Below are 26047 nucleotides of genomic sequence, written 5' to 3'. Positions count from 1 at the left end.
CCACAGCCTTTCCCTCATCCACTAGGCGGGTCACCTGGTCATAGAAGGAGATCAGGTTGGTCAAGCAGGACCTGCCTTTCATGAATCCGTGCTGGCTAGGCCGGATCCCCTGGTTGTCCCGCTCATGCCTTGTGAGCGCCCTCAAGATGAACCGCTCCATAATCTTCCCCGGCACCGAGGTCAGGCTGACAGGCCTGTAGTTCCCCGGATCCTCCTTCCGGCCCTTCTTGTGGATGGGCGTCACATTGGCAAGCCTCCAGTCGCCCGGGACCTCCCCCGTTAACCAGGACTGCTGATAAATGATGGAGAGCGGCTTGGCGAGCTCCTCCGCCAGCTCCCTCAGCACTCTCGGGTGGATCCCATCCAGCCCCATAGACTTGTGAGTGTCCAGGTGGCATAGCAGGTCATTGACTGCTTCCTCTTGGATTACCGGGGGTCCATCCTGCTCGCCGTCCCTGTCTTCCAGCTCGGGGGGCCGAGTACCCTGAGGATAACTGGTCTGCCTGTTAAAGACTGAGGCAAAGAAGGCATTGAGTACTTCAGCCTTTTCCTCATCCTCAGTGACAATGTTCCCCCCTGCATCCAATAAAGGATGGAGATTCTCCTTGGCTCTTTTCTTGTCATTAATATATTTGTAAAAACTTTTTTTGTTGTCTTTAACGACAGCGGCCAGATTGCGTTCTAGCTGGGCTTTTGTCTTTCTCATTTCTTCTCTGCACGACCTAGCGAGATCCCTGTACTCTTCTTGAGTCGCCTGCCTCTTCTTCCACAAGCGGTAAACTCTCCTTTCTTTCCTGAGTCCCAGCAAGAGCTCCCCGTTCAGCCAGGCCGGTCGTCTTCCCCGCCCATTCTTCTTACGGCGTACAGGGACAGCCTGCTCCTGCGCCTTTAAGACTTCCTTCTTGAAGATCGTCCAGCCTTCCTGGACCCCTTTGCCCTTCAGGACCGTCTCCCACGGGACTCTCTCAACCAGCGTCCTGAACAGGCCAAAGTCCGCCCTCCGGAAGTCCATGGTTGTGGTTTTGCTGCCCCCCCTCCTTACTTCACCAAGAAGCGAGAATTCTATCATTTCATGGTCGCTAAGCCCAAGACGGCCTCCGATCACCACATCTCCCACCAGTCCTTCTCTGTTTGTAAACAGCAGGTCGAGCGAGGCACCTCCCCTAGTAGGCTCACTTACCAGCTGTGTCAGGAAGTTGTCTTCCACACACTCCAGGAACCTCCTAGACTGCTTCCTCTCTGCCGTGTTGTATTTCCAGCAGACGTCCGGGAAGTTGAAGTCCCCCACGAGAACAAGGGCTAGCGATTGAGAGACTTCTGCCAGCCGCTTATAGAACGCTTCATCCGCCCCTTCATCCTGGTTGGGTGGTCTATAACAGACTCCCAGCAGGATATCTGCCTCGTTGGCCTTCCCCCTCATCCTTACCCATAGACACTCAACCGTATCATCATCACAATCGTTGAGCTCTATACAATCAAAACACTCCCTAACATACAGGGCCACCCCACCGCCTCTCCTTCCTTGCCTGTCCCTTCTGAAGAGTCTATAGCCATCCATTGCAGCACTCCAATCATGAGAGTCACCCCACCATGTTTCTGTGATGGCGACTAAGTCATATCTCTCCCGCTGCACAATGGCTTCCAGCTCCATACTTATAGAATACATGCCTGCAGAGAAGGACTTGGGGGTACTGGTGGATGACAAATTGGACATGAGCCAGCAATGTGCGCTCACAGCCCAGAAGGCCAATTGTATCCTGGGCTGCATCAAAAGAAGCGTGGCCAGCCGGTTGAGGGGGGGGATTCTGCTCCTCTACTCTGCCCTGGTGAGACCCCACCTGGAGTACTGTGTCCAGCTCTGGAGCCCTCAGCATAAGAAGGACATGGACCTGTTGGAGTGGGTCCAGAGGAGGGTCAAAAAAATGATCAAGGGGATGGAACACCTCTCCTATGAAGAAAGGCTGAGAGAGTTGGGGTTGTTCAGCCTAGAGAAGAGAAGGCTCCAGGGAGACCTTATTGCAGCCTTTCAGTACTTAAAGGGGGCTTATAAGAAAGATGGGGACAGACTTTTTACCAAGGCCTGTAGTGACAGTACAAGGGGCAACAGTTTTAAACTGAAAGAGGGTAGATTTAGATTGGACACAGGAAGAAATTCTTTACTGTGAGGGTGGTGAGACACTGGAACAGGTTGCCCAGAGAAGTTGTGGATGCCCCATCCCTGGAAGTGTTCAAGGTCAGGTTGAACGGGGCTTTGAGCAACCTGATCTAGCGAAAGATGTCCCTGCCCATGGTGAGGGGGTGGACTAGATAATCTTTAAAGGTGCCTTCCAACCCAAACCATTCTATGATTCTATACATATATATCTACGTACAAAAACATAGCCTTGTTAATGCAACTGTTGATGTATTTTTAGCAGGGACTCAATTCTTTCCAGACTCTGTGCCTAATCCCAAGACATATTAAAAGATTATGTTCTACACAAAAGGGAAAGGTAGGGTGACATAACCTCTACCTTTAACCACCCATTCAGGATATGAAAGAACTGCCCGGTGTTTTTCTTTCCCTGAGGCCATTTAAACCTACATCCCATTTTTTTGGAAAGTGGCATCTATAGCCTACTTCAGCGAAATGGAGAGAGAGGTGGACATCCTTCTGTTGATACTCTATTGCTGAAATTAAAAGATAGTGGACCAGGAAGAGGGAGGTGGAATATGGTCTGAAACAGCCCTGAACTGCAGCCAGCCAGTAGACTGACCAGGTGGCACTGCCCTCTCACTGTGGAGCAGCCTCTCATCTAATGCGCAAAGCCTTTCCAGCTTTTGGGCAGGATTGCCCTGGACTTCAGGGTAGTATGTACCCTTGGGACTACGCTGGACCACTTAGTGATTCTCCATCTAAGAATGCTGCTTTTCCTGAATCCTTTCCAAGGCAGGCAACTTCTGCCTTGCTGTGCTGACTGTGGGTCTAGAAGAGCAACAAGAGAGAAGAGACGTATCTTCTGGCAGGAATGGGATACTGTACCCTGCAATTCTAGTCTACCTACAGGGAACGACCAATTCAGAGCAAGAGAGGGCAGCTATTATGTAGCATTTATCCATCCCTACTTCACTTGAGTAATAGCTATCCCATTAATACTCTAAGAAATTAGGGTATAAACATGAAATATGAAGTTAGGGATATATCTATGACCACGTGCATATGGCAACAAAAGGCAGGGGAACCCTTTATTTTCCTATTAACATGAAAAATCTCTCTGTTAGATGTCATTCTATCCCATTTTACCCTGGAGCTGTACAGGACAAAACAGTTTTGACACCCATGGTGCCCACTGTATCAAAGAGTGTGCATACGTATCTTATACGGATCCTCCCAGCATAGCTCTGGGAGGAAGGAAAATACCATCTCTGTGCAAGCAGTATTCCTTCCTCGGCCTTGGGTATCTATCTCTTTTCTTCCCACTGGGGCAATGGGGGTACTGCCTCAAACCATCAGCTCCAGGCCAGTTCTCCTCCCTTCCCTTTGGATCGTGCAGGTGATTTGGCAGCTGGATTCGTTACCCTTAATATTTATCAGGCCTCAGGAAGGCTACAAAATTGTGCAATACTCTATGCAACAGAGTCCTGAATTACATTCTGTATTGTGACTAAGAAGAAATGTAAAATAAACAATACAATTTTATACTGTGCTGTGCGTGGCCCACAAATTACAGGAGGAGGAATTACATGAAGAACAATTCATCTCCGAGATTCCAATTATAGGTGTGGGGAGAAAACAATATTTTTGTGAGGATTTGAAATGCAGAGCAGTTGGCATAGTTTTATTTTAAAATTATAAATATTTTCAGATCGAAGTGCAATTAGTAGTGAAAATGTCATGTAGTTTTACTATGTATGTTTGTTAATATGGCTGGCATAACTCATTTAGGAGATGCCTGCAGTGCAGGACCTGTACTACATATATCATAACCAAAAATACAGTACTTACACATATATATAAAATGTACACAGAGACAACATTGCCAAACAGCCTTTTGGGACAATCTAAAAGAATATCATTAATTTTTACTGTATACTTACACTTCTGGCTCAGTTCCAGCACTGGCTTTCTGTAAAAATCATTTGAAGTATAGAATTATGCTATTTGCTTGCAGCAACATCGCAGGAACAGTAGTGAGCCATATGTTGCTACTTAGCAACTTAGTCTATAAGTCCCAAAGCATGTACTGATTTGAAAATTGAACAGAAATGATAATTGTTGAGGGATGCTGTGAAGCAACTTGTCTTGGATTACCAAGCTATGCAGATGTTTGATGTTATATAGCAAAAGGAACAAAACTATATTTTTCCTGTCCAGTGGCTGAGCTTTTATTTATGTTAGCCTAAAGGGGATAAATTGATTAAAACCCTTAAAATAATACAAGGCGATGTTTTTCTGGATATGAACATTTTGCAGTAAACAGAAAGAACTGAAGTGCAAAGTTCAGCTTTTTCAGGGCAATTGAAACATTTCTGATGTCTAAATTTTATTTTCTTCTGCAACACAGCTTATTTTATAGCCCCAACATTTCTTGAAATGCTGGATTCTAGGAAAAGTTAGAGGGAAAAGGCAAAACAAGCAAAACTAACTTCTCAGGGTTAGATCCAAAGCAAGGACGTGAGCATGTCAGCATGCATCAGGACCCCCAAAATCCTGCCTCTATAGTCACATAATCCTGAAGACAGCCTAGTGGAAACCTCTCGGTCTTTGGTGTTGTATTCCATGACTCAGTCTGCCAACCTACCTCCCAAATAAGTGTGTCAGAGACTGAAATTAGAAAATGATGCTTGCGTCTGACTCAGTCAGCATGATCAGAGCTCAAATAAAAGTTTCTGATAGGCCTGTGCATCTCCTAACATGTGGGATTCATATTTTAGTTAACAGATGTGCATCCATCAAGGAAAGTGGAGAAATGAATTCACTCCTCATTCTGACAAGATTCAAACCCCCATTTCTGATCCTGCAAGGGAACAGCCAAGTTACTGGGGATGGGAGGGAGCCTGCACTCCTCTCGCTGAAGTCATACAACTGCAAGGCTCGTGAGGACGGATGCAAAATGGACACAGGAGAAAACTCTGTGGATTAAGTGACTAGGCTTTCACCTGGGAGACAACATTTTCTCATCTCTTCTATTTGTTTTATATCTGGTAACAGCGAGTGGAGAATGAACAAACAGTCCTGAAAACAGGGACCAGAAAATTGTCACATCCTTTCCTCTCCCTCTCCCTCCCCAGTAAGCCACACAATCTGGCATGCTTTGTTTTCAGAGCAGTGCATATCATATTGTGTCCAGTTTTAACAAGCAGATTGGCTGTTGAAATGGCAATCAGGTCACCAATTTTGGGTGACCACCAAATGTTTACGCCTGAGATAGGAACAGCGCCCCATTACAGTCGGTGAAGACCTCACCAATACTATCAATGGAGAGCTGCTTAGCTCCTTTGAGGAATGACTAACAGCTGTCTCCATCAGGAACAGGTTCAGGAAGGTTTCTCTCACAGTCCCAGTTCTTACCTTAACAAGAGAGAGGCAGGATTTCCAACACACCCCTGGCTTCCTGCTCCTAGTGTGGTTTTTGCCTCCTTTATAAATATTGTTGTTATTATTACAGGCTTTCATCTATATTCACTTAAAAAATGCTGCAACGGTGTAAGCACCAGGAGAGAATCACAGTAAGGGAAAGGAGGGCGCAACAGCCCAAGGCTGATGGCTTGTCTCAAACAGGCACGGGAGGCTGTTTGACCAGAGTGCGTTTGGTCATAATTTAAAACACTGTGCCTGGCAGTTGAGCTAGTTCTTGCCACACGTATCCCCCAGCAAAGGACAGCGTTTCGACACCTGCCTCTGGGTTTTGAACTCCGCCCGGGAGCCAGACACCCAAGAGCTTGGCTTTGCCATAGCGAGATTTGAAGTCTGTAAGCCCTTTCTTGGTTCCAGCCTTTAGTAAGCATTCAGGGTTTTCTGTCATCTTTGAATTTGGAAATGTCACATTTGATAGATTTTTTTCCTTGAAGACAAAATCATTTGCACTTAAAATGTCTAGGCCTGGATCTTTAAAGGTACTTTAAGCACCTTACTTCCACTGAAACCAGTGAGTGTTAGATGCATAAATATCTCTGAGGATCTGGGCCTTGTTAGCACATGTAAAAACTGCATAAAAGATTAAAACTTATATTCTTAATTTTTCAGTATGCCATTTAAATTATTTAAACTACATGCATACACAGTACAAAAATATCAACAGAAGAAAAATAATTCTGATGTATAATGTGGATTTGCAATTCTTTATTCAAAACTACTTAAGACAGACATAATGATTCTCTGAAAGGTAGCTGCTGCCTTATAACAGCAATCATTCACAGAGTTTGTATTTCTACTGTTTCAAACAAATTCAATTAGCCCTTGCACTTCAAAACCCTTAAGGCATAAATGAGATGATACTAGGCTGCTTTAATCTAATAGTAATACTAAAACTTGTCAGTACAGTTTTTGGATTAATGGTTAGAGAAAAATTAATAATATAATTTTTCATTTTTTAATCAAACAGTTCTATTCTAAACTACCTCTGGATCTTGGAGGGTTCTTAGCTGAATAAGTTCAATCATGCACAAATCCTAAACACAAAGTACAGTTGGTCTCTAAAGGTATTTCAGAATAACTTCAACAGAAGGCTGGGAAGCAACATGGTGGAACATTTTAAAGACAGTCTTTTTGATTGAACAGTGTAGCTCATCTCAACAACCTCCTGCTTCCCTGCCCCCAAATGAACCCGTGTACTACACATTATGATTAGTTAGACCATGACTATCTGAAAAACCCTACTTCATGAGGACATTTAGCTTTGAATGTACTGTTACGTTCCAAAGCTGTTGATTCCTAAATGACATCCTGCTCATCTACACACATTTACTATGCATGCAAACTTCTTTCCTACCTAATGAGAGCTCTTCATATAATCCTACTGGTCCTGTCAGAAAGAAGTATATCAGACTAGCCACCACTGGGCCTGAGATATTGCATGACCTAGACCACAAGTCTGATTATTCAGGGAAATTTCTGACACAATCTAACTGACCTGCACCACTATCACCATCACTTAATAATGTTGAATTAAACTGACCAAAACATGTGAAGTAAATGAAAATTTCTTCCCTACCTATAGATGTAGCTACAGGTAGACAAACCAAAAATTTTGAAACCATTTTTGCTTAAGAAGTAATTAAAATCTTTCATTCTTAGAAATCTATAGTATCTTAGGGTTCAAGTAGAAAGGTGAAAGATTTTTAAATATACATCTAGTATCAGAATTTAGCGTGTAGGGTTCCCCAAAAGGGAAAGGTCTCAAAGATACCTGTAAAGAATCCACATCACATGAAACCTTTTGGGCTGCAAGCTACAGAAGACCAAGGCATTGCCTTAACCCCACTGCTAATGGTGTAACATTGGCAACGTTCCTCAGCCATAAGATTAGTGTTAAAAATGCAATTCTTCAATTACAACTGGCCTACGAGTGATAATTAAAGCTATTTGTGACATGTGTAGCTTATAATGATTAACTTGTCTGCAGTCAGATAAACAAATAACCTGCACCTGTAAAGACTTTATTTCCTGAAGGTAAAACAACTGTTTAGGAAAGATCATGCTGGCAAAACAGCTGCTTGCATTCTGGAGAGGAAACAAGGTAGTATCTTTCAACAAACGCCAACTCTGGTGTTTTATCAGCTCTATCTCATTAACTGGAAACAAGGCTTAAATGCTTTGTTTATAAATTATGATTATTCCTGATTGCAGCAGTTACTGATAGTGCCACTCATTTGCAATGCAACTCTTTGAATTTGTTTAATTACAATTTGAAACAAGGCAGAGAAGATTAATTAACCCACCTGGCTGGCTGGCACATAGTCCTGGCTCGGCTCTGTCATACTCATATACATGTTCTCACCGTCAAACTGCAAAGGAAATAATAGTAAAAATTCAGCAAACTTGAATATTTTTCAGCATTAACTGAAAAAACCAGTAGCTATAAAATAATATTACAGCCTGGGTTTAGAGACTTGTAATTGCGTGTGTGCATCTTGTCTTTGATGTTCCTGTTGTCATTCTTATTGACCCTGGATGTCAGTGATTTGGAGTAATTAGCGCTCTAGTAATTACAGCTAGCAAGCAAGAAATGAATGGTTTCCTTTCATCAGCAATCTGTTTTAAAACAAAATGGCTCATTTTGTGCACCATGTATACATATTGCTGTTGTTTGTAATGAAGTACTAAGTGAATTGCACAGTTACTGAGAAAAGGAAGATGAGAATAGAAACTGCACTAAAATGTATCCTAATGGATTCCAACTTTAGCTTCTGAGCAGAACAAGAGTTGAAATTTCAAAACAAATTAAAGCCCCTCTTATTGAAACGTACCTGTATCAGAAAGTAGGAAATACATTTCCAGACAGCTTTCAGACATCTGAATGTATGAAACAGTATACCTCCTGACCGTATGGTGTAAGAGGGTAGTTTGCTTGATGCGTGAATAAAGTAAACATTCATAATCAGAACTGCAAAATTTCCCTTCCGTAAATGATAAATACCATTCCTGGAAATGTATACAAAGCTCTTTTTTTTGTTGTTCTTTTTCTCCCCTTAGCTGCAGTTAAGAAGTAACAGAAATATGATAGAAAGGAGTTGATTAAAATCTGAAGGTCTAGATGGAGAAAAACTGTCAACTGAAGCCTCATCCTGTACCAACACAAAGAAGTATAAAACTACTGATTTCTTACGTAATCTGGAAAATGTCTCTTGTCATGCCCGCTCAAGTGGCAGTGTCAACATGCAACTACAGTCCCAGTATCTGTTCAGGAGGTAGGGAAAATCTTTTCAAACCTTTCAAGTAGAAATGAACAACAGCAGGAATCCCCATCCCCAGTCATCAGCCACAAATTTCCAGCTGTTACGAGGTCTGTTTGAAATAACTTTCACCTGACCCCTTCTGTGAATGCTTGGAGTGACATATTTTGGAAATGAGCCATTATTTTTGATGACGCAGCGGCATTTTTATAAAGTCCCCACTACTCAGCTTCCTCTACTCCTACAGAAGGTGGCAGTGAAATATCCTATGGACATTCCTCGATTCGTGCTGAGCTTCTTGGGATATTCTACCTGCAAGGTACAGTATATTCAACAAGACCAAGGTGGCAAAGTCAAACTGTGGCTTTGGCAGATAGCTCTACCAATTTTTGCTGAGGCAGCTGAAAAGGTTTCAGCTTCCAGCTGTTCATCCTCTTTCTCTGCCAGAGGCTACAAGGCTTGTAACAGCAGCGGTAGAAATGAACAAGTGCCAGCTCCTGGCAAAGCGGTTGACGGTCTGCCCTTCCTGGCCAGAGCTATTTAATAGATAGTCACAGCCTAGCTGTCAGAAGTCCTAGTTTCATGGGAGGGAAAAAATTATGCCACGGGCACAGATCTGCCATAGGGAATAGAATATTTCTGAAATTTGACGGAATAGAGATAGTTGGATTAGATCTTCAAAATAGGGATTGATGTTTGTTCCTTTATTGTTCCTTGTTTACACTTGCTATTTCTTTCAGCTTTTTCATTCAAGAATGTTCTTATTTATTAGCATTCAAACAGATTTCTGGAGAAAATTTTTTAGCGCCTGGATTGTTTGCACACTGGAAAAAATGCATTGTTTCTTCTACTCAGATGGACAGGTGAAATTCTGAAGAGAGATTTCACAGCCTGTGGTTGGAAACCAAGAGCTCCAGTGCAAGGCCTACAGGAGCTCGACTTATTCAGCTTGTCAGACGAAAGGCTGAAAGGTGCCTTGATCACTGAGATTGGTACTTACACCCTGGAAAGATGTCTGATAGCAAGATGTCAGCCTTCCTGACAGTGGTATAATGAGATCTAGTGTTGAGAAAGAAATGGGAGTTAGAGAAATTCAGTTCTGAAATAAGATACAAGTTCCTACCTTAGAAGGTAATTAGGCATTATGTCAACAGCAAACTTATCATTTCTTGGACATTTTAAAATGAAGTTAGATATCTCTTTCAGAAAAGATGCATTCCATATCATATTTATGAGAAATCCTATGGACAGGATAGTTACGCTGGCTGGTTATGGTAGTCCTATCTGCCCTGGAACCCATGATTCCTTATGTCTCCTATTTTGAATTTCCCTCATTACCCTCATATATTTGCTACACTACCTTGCAAACATTGCTCTAATTCAAATATTATGTTGCATATGTTTAGTTGCAAAGAACATGAAGAAACTTCTTTCCTTTTCTGTATACAGGCTGGATACAGTCCAGGGTTATTTCAATTTATTTTGCCTTCCATAATTCCTGAGCCTGTGATTTAAGAATCTTTATGAAGTATACTAGTCTTTCAGATAATTCCCTCTTTTGGATGTTTGGTCATGTGTCCTTGCTCCCAAGCTTGCAATCACCAAATCTGCATTCACAGAAAAAATTCCCTAAGATCATATTTCCATGAATCTTGGAAATTTTCATCATTCTGTGTGTTATTGTGGGATCATCTGCCTATCTGATCAGTGCCTTGCTGCTAGTGGTGCCTCAGGCATTGATAGGATCTTGGTTCTCAGCCTTTCCTGTTTGTTGCTTGTGGCCTTCTATTTAGCTCTGAAATGCTTTTGTTCTACCGTGGTCTGTGGGCTTAATGTGAGCATGTATCAATGAAACCAAAAAACAAAAATACACCTAAAGTTAAACTTCCTGGCCTTTTGGCTTTGCCTTAAATGAGAAATGACCTTCTGCAACGTTTCAGATGAATTTGTTAGGGTAAATTCTCAGAAAAATATATTAATGCATAATGTCTGTAAAATCTGAGTGACCTGTTAACATCTAAAAATACCCAGCAGCTGTTTGATTTATTACTTAATTTCTTCAATATTCAAACATGGAGTTTAGCCACTGCAATATTTAGCATCTGCTTGTCAGAAGTATGGGTAAGATGTTGTGTAATAGGTTGTATAGTTCAATAAGATTTGATGCAATGTGTATTTTTTGTAGTGTTTGCATTTGCATTTGCATTTGCAGGATGCGGACTGTGATGTATTAGGTGACACTAACACTGTTGCCATGTTAGTATTTGTACTACATTTACAGCTGTATAAATTATTATCTGCCCGCAGTCTAGGGCAGTGTGGTGCATGGCTTCTTGGCAGTTCCTAAGACTTCAGACGTGAGCCTGAAAAACACCCGCAAACTCGAATGATGAAGGATACACACATGCACTTCCTACAGCAGGTATTGTCAGGAGATGCCTCCTTCAAGTTTACTAAAATGTTTATAAAAAAGTGAAATTATGATTTTTGTACACCAAAATAAAACAAAATGTTTACTTCAATGCTGAATTGTTTTTTCATCATCCCCTTTCCCAACTACCAAAAAAGTGTGGAATACAGATGACATATACATCCCACCCCAGCCAAAAAAAGGGTACACAAGCCTTCCATAATAGGAAGTTCAGAGACACTGATGCAGCACACTGTCTCTGTGCCCACCTTGTCTAAATGTTACTATCCCACATCGCAACAATAAACTGAGAAAAAAATGCCAACAACTTGATCAACTGGAAGGTCCTACTGTTGTTTTTTCCCATGTGTATCAGAAGCTTCCAAAACAAGCCCCTAAACCCCACAAATGAACATTGAATCATTTCACCTTTTTATACACTGCTTTGTAACGTGCAGGGTCTGCAGCACAGCATCTCTCAACAACTCTCCTCCAGGACAGCTTAACTCATACTACATCCACCTTGAATTCAGCTTTACAAGTGAGGTGATTTATGCAACAGCAGTTCAAGCAACCTATCCGGATCAGACAGTGAGTCAAAAGATCAACAGATATGACCCAAAGATGCCTCCAACCACCATATTTTTCTTCCAGGTTATATTCCATGCCTCTAAAATTGTCTTGTTTTACTCATCATCCCTGGTCTACAAGAACTTTGTATTCCCTAAACTTCCCTGCCACTCATTGTGCTTGATTTCAAGCAAAGAAACTGCACTAGCATCACTTAACCTGTGGATGATTCATCCAAACAGAACAGACAAAACACAAAGGCAGGCAGTTAAATGAACTGTCTTTTATGAACCTGTGTATGATGTATATATATCATATGACATCTCATCTAAAGCTTTCCCAATGTGTCTCCAAGATCCTTCAGTATCATTAAGGGCTTTCATTTTAATCTATTAAAAGTGAATGCTAATACAATATTCTGATGTGTGATAATAACTACTCTTGACAACATTTCTTTTCATATTAAAGTGTAACTGCATGAGAAGTTTGGGTGAGAGCAAACTAAGGGTATGACTGCATTGTAATATGAAAAGATATATTACTGGGAGCTGTTTTTAATATACATTCAGAATTGCATCATATTTTTTATTTAAATTATTATCATAAAAAAACATACAGGCAACACTATGGCATGGCCAGTTAGAATCTCCCCTAGAATAACCCTTTGTAAGAAAAATTATAATGTTCAGAAACCAACATGCACAAAATACCCACGTGCTGTTATTAAATACAATTTACTCATATAAGTTAGGAACATAATTACATAAACACTGGCTGACTGTTACTGATGCAAGAGCTATGACAGAGTTCAGCAAACGTCCGGAGTGGTAAGGCTGTTTCACCAGGCATGGATTTACCAAGGGATCCAAAGCTGGCTTTTGTCTCCCATTAGCATGGCATCACATCAGAGTCTTATGAGGTAGTCATGGCCGGGAAGCCTGTTTTCATCTTCCCACTTAGGTTGCAGCAAACTCTGCCAGCATTTATAATAATGATTATGAAGTAGCAAAGCTTGCAAGAATGGTATTTTTTTATTCATTCTTTATGTGCTTCTTTAAATGAAAAACACCCTGTGTGGACTATGTCAAAAAGACACTATAATCAGGTTGCACAGAAACAAATAGAGAACAAAATTTCTCATGGTGACACCAACTTAAAGAATCTTCATTGTAGCCTACATACACAGAAGAATTTGAAAGACAAAAAGGAAGGTGCAATAGGGCAGAAAAAACTAGAAAGGGTTGAAAGTCAAAGAGGATAACTGGAAACAAAACGTATTTATATACTGCTAACTGTATGTGCGTATACAGTGATTATAAATGCAGAGACATACCTGCATTAGCTTCATGTAACTAGTTCAGATGACAACTGCCACAGGGATGCACAGGTTCAATAGACGCTTCCAGCCTATGTGTCCTCTGGTCCCCACAAGCTACCTTCTTCTATGCCAAATCACTCTGTCTTCATTGCCAGGGTCACCTGTGCTATCTGGATTACAGGGGGAAGAAATTTTCACCCCTCGATCTCTGTCTCCTTGCTACCTCACACTTCTTTGCTGTTGTTGAGAGAAGTGAGGGTTTATTTTGCTCCTTTTTCATCCACAGTTTTCAACTTCTGAAGGAATTGCATATTTGCTTTCTCTTTGTATGCATATATATAGATATATGTGCCCTAAGTTCTGCAGGCATAGTTATATTAGCTAAAAGAAAAAAAAAAATCAAGCACATGGATCTTTGAGCTTCTTCTAGTTCATACTGAAGTGCAGCACAGTGTGATAGTACTACATCTCGTCCAACCGCAGTGTAGGCAGGGAAGCATGATGAATACTAGCCCATATAGCTTTTGATGCCAAAACAAGCTTGGGGCTGGGGTGTGGAGGGGGAGCAACTTTGGACACTGTTTTGTGCACAAATGTATCTCAACAGCGATATCCTCAAATGTAGAGATTAAAGAAGAAGAAGCAAGGGGACAGATGATCAAATTGGTGAAAGTTGCTGTATTTAGTAAGTTCAGCTTCTGGGTAAAGCCACTCGGACTCGAGATCCTGATTTTTTCAAAGGATGTTACAGATCTTCAAAGCCTGTGTTATTAATCACATATAAATACAAATTTCTCCCATCTTAGATTGGAACTAGAAGCTAGATTTAAATTTAAACTTTAGCTGTACCTTTTAACCATAGTTTACCTTGCTCTGACAGCACCCCAACACAATTCATTGTGTTTTAAGAAAATGTTGCAATAACATTGTGTAAAAAGATTATTTATTTCTAGTGATTTAGTGATTTTAGGGCTTACAGCTTATAGATACCATTTGTAACTTACATTATCTAGAAGCCACTAATCCTGAAAAAGCTTTAAAACTAGGTAATTTAGTTTATTTTAAACCAAATGCCAAGAGTGGACATTGTCTCAGTTGCTCGATGACAGAGTGATATTTTATTTTACTCAGAGCTGCTGAAATGAGACTAAAATAATGATGGGATACAACATAAATCATCAAATGGCTATGCTAAAGAAACAGTTGATCTTGTTACGGCAACCATTAAAGATAAAAACAGAGATGTTCTGTAAATATTATTACACGATGGAAAATCCCTTTCTTGACACAGTTTGGCAGAGCGGTATGTCTGTATTAAATTGAAACTCCATCTTGTCTCCTGAACCCCATTTTGTATGCTGTACTGAACACGTTTAAATTTGCCCAAGACAGGTTACAGTAAAGCATTCCAGACAGGCGTCCTTCCCGGCAAAGGGGCTTGACACCTCACTGAAGGACTATCACAGGAAAACTGTCAAAAAACAATCTAGTAGTATCGACTTTGCTTCTGTTCTGCCGTCTTCCCTCCCTCCTTCCAGGACTGTTTTTCAAAAGAGGACAGTACTGGAAGACTATGAGATTGGGTGAAAATGCCTGAATGGAGCACCATGGCAAAAAGAAGTCAAATTTCTTTGCAGAGCTGGATGTCCCTGTATGGCCAAAGGAAAGTGATTACTGCAGACTGGCAGGACATGGAGAAGTCCTGTCCCACCTGGAACACTAAGAGCCCTCCAGGTCACAGAAAGTTTGATGTGCCAAGCATTAGAGAGGAGATGGTGAGTCTCAAGATTATTATTGTTATTAATTTTAATTCTGTAACTCGTTTTCAGGAGCAAAGTATTAGGAAAATCCTTTATGTCTCCTGTGCTTTCATTTTCTTACATGTTGTCCAAAGAGTCTAAACGAGGAATATGGGGTATGATGTGTTTAATTAATCCAAATATAGTGATGTGTGGGTTAGGCATATTGGAGTTGGGAAGGAATCTGCCCCGGTCTCGACGGCTCCCCGGAGAGTGGGAGCAAGCCACGAGGTGGGTGGGCACTGGCAGCAAGCCCCAGAGCGGGAAGCGAGGGTGCTGCTTTGCAAGGAAATGCTGTCAGACATTTCCTATACTTAGAAAGAGCCAGAAACAGCGACAAAACTCTCTCTGCCCATAGCACCCAACGGACTTTCATATATTCAGTGCTTGGATCAAAGCACAATAGGGTTTGCAGACTAGCGCTGCACTTTGTCTTTTCTACAGCCTGGCTTTCAAAGAGGACATGTTTTGAAAATAGCCTGCTTGATTCTCCTAGAATGAGACCATTTTGGTCTCATTTTCCATTTATAACACATACTATTGCCTCAAAAAGTATAGGCAGTGCTGTCAAAGTTTTCTCAGATTTTTATGCTTGTGCCATAAATATTCAACCCAGAACTTTTATCATTGCGTTCCCCAAGCTAACTCACTATTTACCGCTCTCGTTGTGATGGAAAGGGGAGGAACCAGAGGGTTTGCTGAGTACGTTCTCAATGATGGCAAGCTGGCTGAATATCTAAATATACACTGGTAGTTAAAACCTGAATGATGGCACTACAGCATTTGTGTTTTTCCTGCACTTAATAAAGGTTAATGTGTAACCAGAGAGGAGGTGTAGGGGGGTGTTTAGCTTCCCGCTTGGAGCCTGCATGTGTCGATGCCTGACAGAGCCTTGAAGTTGTTAGCCTGCATGCAGAGTGCTGGCTGAATGAGGTTACAGTGCTGAGCACAGCGGGCTAATAGAAGTAGGATCAGACTGATAGGAGGAGTGGCAGAGCCCAGGCACAGCAGAGTGTATCAAAGACAGCCCAGGGGAGAGTGGGTACTGTATTAGTCCTTTGTGTACATTTAAATGGAAGACAGTGAGCATGCAGAGATGAACTCTGAACTCTCTCAGCTGGGCTCCTGCTCCTTTTAACCTTGGGTGTTAAATAAAATAAAATAATAAAAAAAAACCCAAACAAACCAACGCACTGTAGTCTGGACTCCTATGCTAAACTATCTCTTGCATATTGAACACTCATTAAATAAACATACCGAGATCAAAGTGGCAAGTGCTTTTGTTATTATTTTACTCAATCCACACTAAATTATAGATGTAGCCACCCACTGGGAAAATTGGGTGATAAGGTGGAAAGGTTTGAACAACTAAGATTAGACCTTTCTTTTTCTGCCTACAGTAGCTGAGGAAATTTGTTTAACATGGTAGGTTTGTAATATTTTCCAACCCCAACATACCTGGCCAGTTTCATGACAAGGTCTGATCCTGCATCATGGAAGGTGAAGGGAATTGTGCCATTGCCGTTTGGACAGGAACTGGATCAGGTAGAATGGTAAGGCAACAGGGCCTTTCTTACTTTGAGTTTCAGAGACATTTTTGTCAATATTCATCTCTGCCTCATCATTTCAGTTGGTAGATTATGTAACAAAACACAGGAAAGCTTAATAAAAAGGATCTACAGAGAGCAGACAGATGACTAAAAAAAGAGTATTTTTTGTATATCTATGTGCAGAGCCCCCTGTGTTGCAGTATGGCAGAAGAGAGGCTCCATAGACCTTAGTGAATGAGTTTTGCACAACTAAGGCAAAACCGTTCCCTTGCATGACTACAGTGGGAGCTGTGTGCAGGGACCCATGGACAGAACTTGACCCACTGCGTTATTTACAGAGTGAATGGGGCATATATAGTTCCTGTGGGAAAGTACATCTGCTTCTACACAGCAGAATCTTAGAAATAAAATGGGCTAGAACAACATTAACAACAAAAGCACAAGCAAAATTCCCCTACTATTCTGAAAATCCTATGACAGAGGGTCTTCAGAAGTAAACTAAAGTTAACAATTGCCAGGTAACTAGAAAATCTTGCCTGCATACCGCTATGCCTCATGTTTAAAAGAGTAAGGAAAAAAAACCCCATGGCATACTTAGAAATCCATGGCATACTTAGAAACCAATTTTAAGAAGTTTGAAAGGCTTGATCATCCAATAACTTAAGCACTCTTGACCAATGCATAGGACCCAAGAGCTCAGAAATTTACAGGAACAGGCATAAAATACTGAAGTATCTACCAAACTCAAATGGGACGAATCAGCTTAAATTTCTGGCAAACCAAAATATTTAGCACAGTCTGATGGGATTTCATTAGGTACAACTAATTCAGACCTGGAAAGGGTGATAACAAAAATGACTCATTGCAAGGATTTAGCAAAACACGGACATCTGTTAAAGGACAAGGGTCTTGTAGGGCTGATACACAACTGTAGTTTACAAAAACAGCTACTGTGGCAACCATGTGGACAATCCGACTTCCATCCACAGTTACTCCAGTATATTAGGAGCTCCATTAATTTCAACAGGATTATTTTCATGAAGAATGTCTCACACATTTATTTCCTTGCCTGCATCAAACAAGAAGCTGGAGCCCCATGCGTGTTCAAAAGAGGAATTTGAAGCAACACGAGTTTTTACATTTACAGTTGCAACAAAGATTCAAAAGCTTGGCAAGGCTTGTAGCTTGACTTATTCCTTTGCTAGGATGGTCTACAGATCAAGCTGAGATACACTGACAGAGCAATGTAGAGGTCTGCAGTATTCTATCCCAAAATAGGTCATGCAAGAGTAGATGTGGTTAGAAATGTTCAAAATATTACTCAAAAGCAGAAGAGGAAAAGTTGTTTTACTTTTTTTTCTTATCGACTTCAGTGAAGACGTGGCCTTGATGTAATGAAATCACTTATCAGTTCTCAAAAATTCTAAGTGAAAATACTCTACACCTTTTAAGATAAAATTTGACCTTCAAGATGACAGTTCATTTTATGACTAAATTATTCCATGACTGTTTTCATCTTTTGTTTCTATTTTGTTAAGTAGCACTCATAACAACTTTTTTTGTTAAAGTCTGCAACAGTGTTTTCTTTATACATTTGATATATTTTCTTTTAACAGAAAAAAGACAAGTCTGTGCAAATATATTTCAATTTTTTCTCAGTTTTGAAGGTAAAGAGCTAAAATATCAAGTTACCGTTGTACCTGCCACTCTTTTACCAAAACCCTTTAAAGATGAAAAATGTTCCACCTCCTCTTCCCTCCCGCTTGAAGAAACGGTGCTACCCTCAGCACTGGCTGCTGCTTTTCCTATCAGTACACTCTGAATCTATTACAGTTGTACATTCCTCACAGCAAATCAGATAGCAAAAGTTACTCAAACCTGGCATTATCAGCACCATGGCTGTTGTCTTTCCAAGAAGCCATGCATATCAGCATGAGGCAGTCACATTAGCGCTGCGAGGAAGCTCCCTGGGCAGGCAAATCCAGCCCCTGAATAATAGCAGAATAGGTTTCACACAGCATCCGCAAAAGCTTATTGTCAAGTCCTGCCTTGCATATAGCTCTGGCAATGGTGTTTCCATGCATTTTCCCCTTTCAGTTCAAACTTTTCAGCAATTTTACTATTTTATCTTAAGACCTTTTCCATCCTTCCAGTCTGCTGAGACTGATGATTCCTACCTTTCAATAACACTCGTGAACACAGTGAAAGACAGACACCCTGTCTTCTTCTTCAGGAAGCCTATTTTAAATTCCTTTAACATTCTCTGACAACAAAAACAAAATGTTTTTTCCCAAACATTTCCTCATTTGTAACCACTTGAGTGCTTCCCTTTTCACCATCTCATGTGCTGTCCAAAACGAATGTAGTGCTCTAGCTAGCTGCGGACAAATCTGAACAGGTTCTCTGTTCCCACGGTACACCCAGACTGTGGGTATGCAACAGCCTCTTCCTCCCTGCACACTTTATTTAGAACATGCTTTGTTTTTTCCCAGCCCTTAATAAATGAAACCTCTGAAAGCTTCTCCTGACCTATACAGTAGCATGGAAAGTTGCCATATAGTTAGGGTAGATAACATGATCTATGACAAATGGTGAAGATCTAAGCTCCATGGCTTTTGGCCCAAGTCAGAGCTGTATGTCTTTTTCAAATCAAGCATTTCCAGGATGAATCTTATGATGAAACTAACTTTGAAACATTTTTACATGAAAAATGAAGATGACTTTCACCAGAAGAACATGGCTGTTCAAGCACACAGCAGCACTGTGGGAAACCCTGGTTCAGTCCTACTCTGCTATTCCCTCATAGACCAATTGTGCACCACAGCCAGAGACTATGGGATAGTCTTCTCATATGACTTCTTGTGGCAGTTAACTTTCTAAAAGTACTTGATGATGTAGACTTGAATTTGTCTCTCTCACATCTAACTGAGCACTCTCCCTCACAGTACATTATTTTCTGGTATTGGTCTTTCCAGTTTTGAACAGAAATCACATCCCAGACCTGAGAAATTCTTCTTAAGGAAGAACTGAAAAAAACCTGGCAATTATGGCTTTGTCAAATGAATATTGGCAAGACTATGTCACTTCAAAATTTCCAGCCTGATGCACTTCTGAAGTGCCTGAATGCAGCGAAACAAGCTGAGCTCTGCTATGCTGGAAAGGGCCATGCAGAGACATGAGGTAAGTGCGTAATTTTCACTGCTTACCATGAAAGGAGCTCCGGTGCAGGTTCCTTGCTGGCAGGCTAGGCTGCAGCAGGGCTGCAATTCACTGGCAGTCATTCCCCAAGTGCAGCCGCTCAGAGGGACACGGGTACTCTGCACCCCATGGCTAGGAGAGGAGTTACGGACAAGGTGGCCATGGGCTCCCCTCACCTTGGCTGGCATAAAACTACCAGTCCCTGCAAAGTGGGTGTCAGCATTTTTGAACAGGACCGTGACACCAATGTAACGACAAACCCCTTGAAATACAGAAGTGCTGCTTTTTAGACAGATAATCCTATGACTCACACAGTGCAGCCTGTGCATTCAGTGCACTGAAATAGAAGCAAAACTTAGTATTTGCTAATCTTACTATAATTATAACAATCTATGTTATAACCACTGCTAATGAGCTAACATAATTTTAAAATAAATGTATAATATAACAATGTGATTAAAGCTTGATGGACCTGTTCTTATGCTTTTATGATACAAAAATGGTTTCTTATTAGCTTTTGATGTCTCATTTTCCCCACAGCATCACAGTATCTGCTTCTGTTTTACCCAATTGTACAATAATTGTTGTTTAACTTCAGCAATCTCATAGCCTAGTCAGACTCTTTAGCCATTTCATTAATCAATGAAAGTACTCTATAACAGTAATGTCATCGAAAATATGCCTTACCATTTTAGTGCCCCATATTATATTCTCTCACCTCTCTGTATAAGCTACTGAATTATAAATACACCGTCCTCTGGATTTGATAAAATCTGTGATGAAAATTATCATAATCTGCTATGCCTAAAGACCATTAAACGAGCGCACATTAAACTTGAAATAAATGGCTCAAATAATTTTTGTTTTAAAATGTTCTTTGTGTTTGGAAGACTGAAATGCATATTTACAGTTTTAAAGTCATGGAACAACCCACTGAAAACTACAGCTTCAATGGTCATACCTAAGATTATGTCTCTACTGTACATACTCAGAATAAACTTTCTTCACACAGTCAAACTCATTTCCAAACTAAACTTTCCCAGTCTAGAATAACTTAATTCTGTGTTTATTAGGTTAAAAAAAAAAAAAAAAGTAAAGAGGGAACAGAGAAAATCAAATTGGCAAATCATGCTCTGACTTGCAGATATACAACCCAGTAGAAGCATAACAGCTGCATAAACATTACCAAAACCATATTTGGCTCCTTCCCTCCCACATTAAAAGGCACACAAAGCACCAGTTGAAATAATCATATATTTGCTGATGGAGTGAAATGTCCTTGATTTGAATGCAATTCAGAATGAAACACCTTTTCGCAGACGGGTCCTGTACCAGGGTACTGGTCTGGGTCTATGCTGGTACAATTCAATTGATTTCAAGACTAACATTGAGTAGAACATGCATTGATCAGGCCCAGGAAATGAAGCTCTACTTGAGGTGCAGTTTACGTTTTTCTCACTTTTAGGGAAACCATTAAATGGGCTCACACATTCAGCACGTAGTCTCTTTTGGTGTCAGCAACAATCTGTTTTGTGATATTCTTCTAAGAGAAGTATTAAGAGGCTCTGGGGTTTTGCAGAGGTTCCAGGGTCTTAATAGCTAAATTCATAAATAGCTAGTCACACAGTATCACTGTTTCTTCCTGCATGCTACAGTTCTTGTAATAGTCCCAACTTTCCCTTATGTCAGCGCCTACAAGTCAAAAGTTCAGAAATAATAACAGAGTACAAAAATGTGCCATCATTAGATTCATGTTTTGATAGAAAACTAATTTGGTGTTTTATTCATTCATTTGAAATAGTAACTACTGCCTTGGAAAGTATAAGGTGATTAATTTCCGATATTTTCAGATCATATTAGTAATACACAACATAAGTGTTTTGACATGTCTAATAGTTTTACTTATAATCACGATTTTGCAGTTCAGAAGTTCTTTTAGCTATGTGAGCCCTTACAAGCTAAAATAGTCAGAGCATTGATTTAAAAGCTGAGGAAGTATTTTAGGTGTTACGGTGCATCACTGAAGATCTTTTTTTAACACAGAGCAATGGGAATTATGTATCTGATTTTATTTCTTACTGTTAAACACAGCTCATTGGAAATGTGTAACCATCTCCTTTTAAAAATACAAAGCAAAAGCAATGTCATATATTATGCTACAGCAGGTAATTCAGTGTCTTAGATAGGATTAGCCAACAGATTTATCAAGCAGGCTCTAAGGAAAGCAGAGTTCAAGTCTGGGCTCATCAATAATACATAAATAAACTGAACAATTAGGTACAAAGTGGTTATCTTGTCAGACAACTTATTAACCGATAAATGATATACTCACTGCAGACAGTGTAAAAAGGAGAGATGTGTAAAGATAGGAAAAGAAGACCTGAAAAGAGAGAGGAAAGTACTGTGCTCTTTACTGTGTTTGTGGACTTGGCGATTCTCTCCAACTCTCCAGCCCGAGCTAAGAGCTATGATGTCTAGACAAAGGTGGTTCACCAACACTTCTCTACTAGGAATCACTTGGCTTTTTTTCTGATAGCTGAACACAATTGTAGGCCTTTGCTCTTTAATCAGTGGTCTGAGGAAGAATATATTCCACTTTTCCAGTAGACAGCTACTACCAGCATCAACTTCAACTGTTTAATATGCAAGTTTTACATAAATAAACAGTCATCCCCAGTGTGTAATGTCACCACTGGGCATTGCTATAATACGGCCTGACTACTGAGATGTACCAGTTCCTAGGAAAGGGTGGATGAAAGCAGTCAGGCTTACATCTGGCTTACACAACAACAACATGTCTTAAAAGGCAAATCTATGTTAGTAAATGTCAAAATATGAGACATTTGGTCCTTCTTTACTAACTATCAACAAACTCAAATTTGATTTTCTTTTCTGTGCTGGCCTGCACTTTTCAGATAGAAAACAAGGAGCCTAGAGGTAGGAAGGGCTGTTGCTATTTTTCCCTCAGCCGAGCAAAACAAAAAACATCTTCATTTCATTTAGGATCAACAAGTAAGCAAGCAAACCTGGTCCAAATAAAATCTTTTCATATGCACGTATCTACCTCAGCTCAGAAATTACAAACGTTTGAAGTACAGATTTCAGGATTTAACCCAGAATGAAAATAATATTTACCTAATATGATGTCTTTCATGCCCAAGTACTCCAAAGTGCTTTGCAAATATTGACTAAATTCTGCCCTTAATCTGTGTTCAGCACCCCTTGACTCCAGTAGCCATTTTGAGGGGTATACGCAAAAGAAGACTTCAGGCCTTGCACACTTTGCTAATGGAAATGTAAATTACCAGTGAAACACAGCCACTTCTGTAGTGAAAAGGGGACATTGCTCAGAAATACCTTCTGGTGCAGCATAAAATTCAGGAATTTATAAATATCCTTGCCAGATGGACAAGTAATGTGGATGAACTGAAGAGGCTTGCAGTGACTTCACTGCATGGTCATCATACCTCAGTTAAACAAGATGGGCGATTTTAAGACTACTCACTGTTGTTTTACTCTAGTCTCATTTTAGTGAACAGTCCTTCCACCTCGCATCTGAGTACCTTTGAAAATGCACTTTTATGTCTTGTCCAAAGACAGGCAGCACCTGAAGAGTAATGTTCCCCTGCCACTTACAGGGGAAACGGCTTCTCAGATGCAGAAAGTTACCCCAACGGCTTCCTGAGCCCCCTACCGTGTTCATGCTTGGGCCTCCCCAAAGTAAGCAGATTACAGCTAATGCAAGCACAGCACCTGCAGAAAGACTAGGGTGCAATCTAGATTAAAGGAGTAAGGACACCTGGGTGGGAAAGACTGTCTCTTGCCGGGGGACCGAAACAAAAGGTTGTAAACAGAGGGAAGAGGGGTGTCAAAGCTGAACTTCCGACTGTGGAAGCAGGTTTCCATGACAGGCCAGCTTAACTGTCTATATGATGTGCATATTTTTTCCCGCTGACTATGAAGGGACTCTAGGACAAATGTATCAAACTTAAGATGTGTAAAAGTTGTGAGATGAATCCTAACCATTGCACACCATGAAGTGAATGGGACGGTGTAAAGTGTGCACTACCTCTTTCCAGGACCAGGTGTTCTCTCTGTTCCCCATCCCTGAGGAGCTGAAATGGCACCACTGAGGCATGGGGAAGCTCCAGCAGAATCCCCATTCTTTGCTTCTCCTGAAGATCAGTGGTAGGGATTATGAAGCAGCCCAGGGATGGCTTTGCCTGCTGTATTAAAGGATTCCCTTGCCTGAGGGAAACAGTTTTGTGCATGTGACACTTTTCCCAACAGTAGGAAATAATAAAGAGTAGGTTGGATTGTGCGGTATGGATGCAGGCATTTTATACAGCACCATCTGCAGAATCAAACTGGCAAAAGCAGTCATGAAGGGTCTTCCCAGTGAAGAATTTCCACAGTTGCAGTCAATCCATGGACAGAGTTACAGCACTGCAGCATGAAATTATTGCACCCCTGCCCACAAATCAAACCTATTATTTATTAGTGCAGACTGTTAGTGAAAGCAGAAACAATTTAGCACAATGTTTAAGAAGCAAAATAGACTTCTGAATTGCTATAGGATAATTTGCACCCAATTTATGAGTTTTTGCAGAGCCATGAGATGCCTTGATCTGTTTCATATAGAACTTGGTTGAAAATATGTTTCTTAGAGTGAAGTATGAGGTGATAAAAATGTGATTAAGGTGTGCTGGCAATTTTATTTTGGCAACTTTATGCTGTGCTTTTGAATTCCAGTATATATGATGTTTGGCCCTTTTTTAGTTGATAGTCTATCAGCTGAAGTCTCTACATATACAAACTTTAATAAACTCACAGACAATAAAATAAAAGCAGTCTAAAACGACATGCTATAATCTCTCTCTTTAAAAATAAATGTAGGAAGTCATAATGTATAGTTTGTAATTACAATGTCCAAAGAATTTCTGTTCAGTGAAGCCAAAGGAAATTGCTTACTATGGAACTAAGAATGCGATAAAAAGAAAATTAGGCACTGGCTCTGAAGCTCAAAAACAGAGTAAATCACATATTTCCTCAAGCAGAAAGGGAGTCTCATTTTTCAGGGGGAAAAATCTCTCACAATAATGTTAAAACACAGAAGTCCAACTACCTAATCAGAAGATACAGATTAAAAGTGAACAAAACCAGTTTCAAAGCCCCCTAAATTGTAAACAACTTTCCTTAGAGCCCTTGCAATGATAAACCTAAAGTAATTGTGGGAATCACTTTCTAATTCTAAACTTGAACCTCTCTTTTCTATGGAGAAAATTCACCCCAGCCAGAGTACTGCTTTAATTAATACAGTTGGCATAACACAAGATGTGTTTCAAAGCTTCTTGTCAGTGTGTCCCTGTAAAACGTAAGTGAAAATTAACCTTCAAGGGGTTATAGTAAACAAATGCTCAGTGGAGGCAAAAAAATAACTCCAAGTATAACTATCGCTTTGATATCTGTATGTGTGAAAATACTTTATCCTCTAACAAAGAATTAATCCATGAAAAGCTTCACTGAATATTTTCTTGTACTACTCACATTTATAAAAGTGATTTCTGGAGCCTTAAGGAGGGTTAACGCACTCTCAGACTATAATCAATGAAAACAGCATGATTTACACAATCTGTGTTCTTTGTCAAATTTAACTAGTGTATCACTGCATAAGATCTTTTCACTGTCAGGAGCTTACTGTATGATGGAGATGCTGGAATCCTCCTTAAGCTGGTTGTACCTGGCATGCTGTGCTGTGCCTGTACAATGATAAAACGAAAACTCGCAGGACAACCTCAGGCTATCCATCTCTGCTGCTCAAGCTAGTGAATTTGGCTCACCGAAGGTATGTAGAAACAGTCGTTTGCAGAAGTAAAATGAAAGTAAAGCAGAATTTGGCAAGCACAGGTTACATTAGAATTATGTTACCTGAGTCCAAGAAAAAAAGAAAATTCAGTCTCTCAGGTCTTCACAATTAAATGACAATCACAGCTGATTGACTAGTTCCTGCCTATTATCACTCTGTACCTACAGACGAGGATTACTACAATAAGCACAGTGTATCTAACAACTGACAGAGCTTCCTGATTTGAAAATATATGTTTAAAACCCCAGAGTATTTAATTGAGCTCATCCATTTTCCATCTCTACTAGGAAAAAAAAATGAAACCCATCCCCACAGTTTATGTTTTCAGGATCACCTTCTGCAAGCACAAACCACTGCTCGCTCAAATTACATGTGTAAAACAGATACACATTCACAGCCCTACCGGCTTACCTGAAGTTAGTGCATCATTCATACTTCTACCCATCTGTGCCAACTCACATC

General features: G+C 40.5%; 1 protein-coding gene across 2 annotated transcripts in view; it reads right to left on the bottom strand.

Annotated features, from left to right (window-relative positions):
• Positions 1-26047, bottom strand: part of TOX (thymocyte selection associated high mobility group box) — a 228757-nt gene that overhangs the window by 105344 nt on the left and 97366 nt on the right. For both annotated transcript variants that reach the window (XM_076329664.1, XM_076329663.1), the window contains exon 2: positions 7921-7986. In XM_076329664.1, the coding sequence (XP_076185779.1) occupies positions 7921-7986 (66 nt within the window). The remainder of the gene's footprint in view (positions 1-7920; positions 7987-26047) is intronic.

This window comes from Aptenodytes patagonicus, chromosome 2, assembly GCF_965638725.1.
Source record: "Aptenodytes patagonicus chromosome 2, bAptPat1.pri.cur, whole genome shotgun sequence".
NCBI classification, from domain to species: Eukaryota; Metazoa; Chordata; class Aves; order Sphenisciformes; family Spheniscidae; genus Aptenodytes; species Aptenodytes patagonicus.
This window is presented reverse-complemented; position numbering and strand designations above follow the sequence as displayed.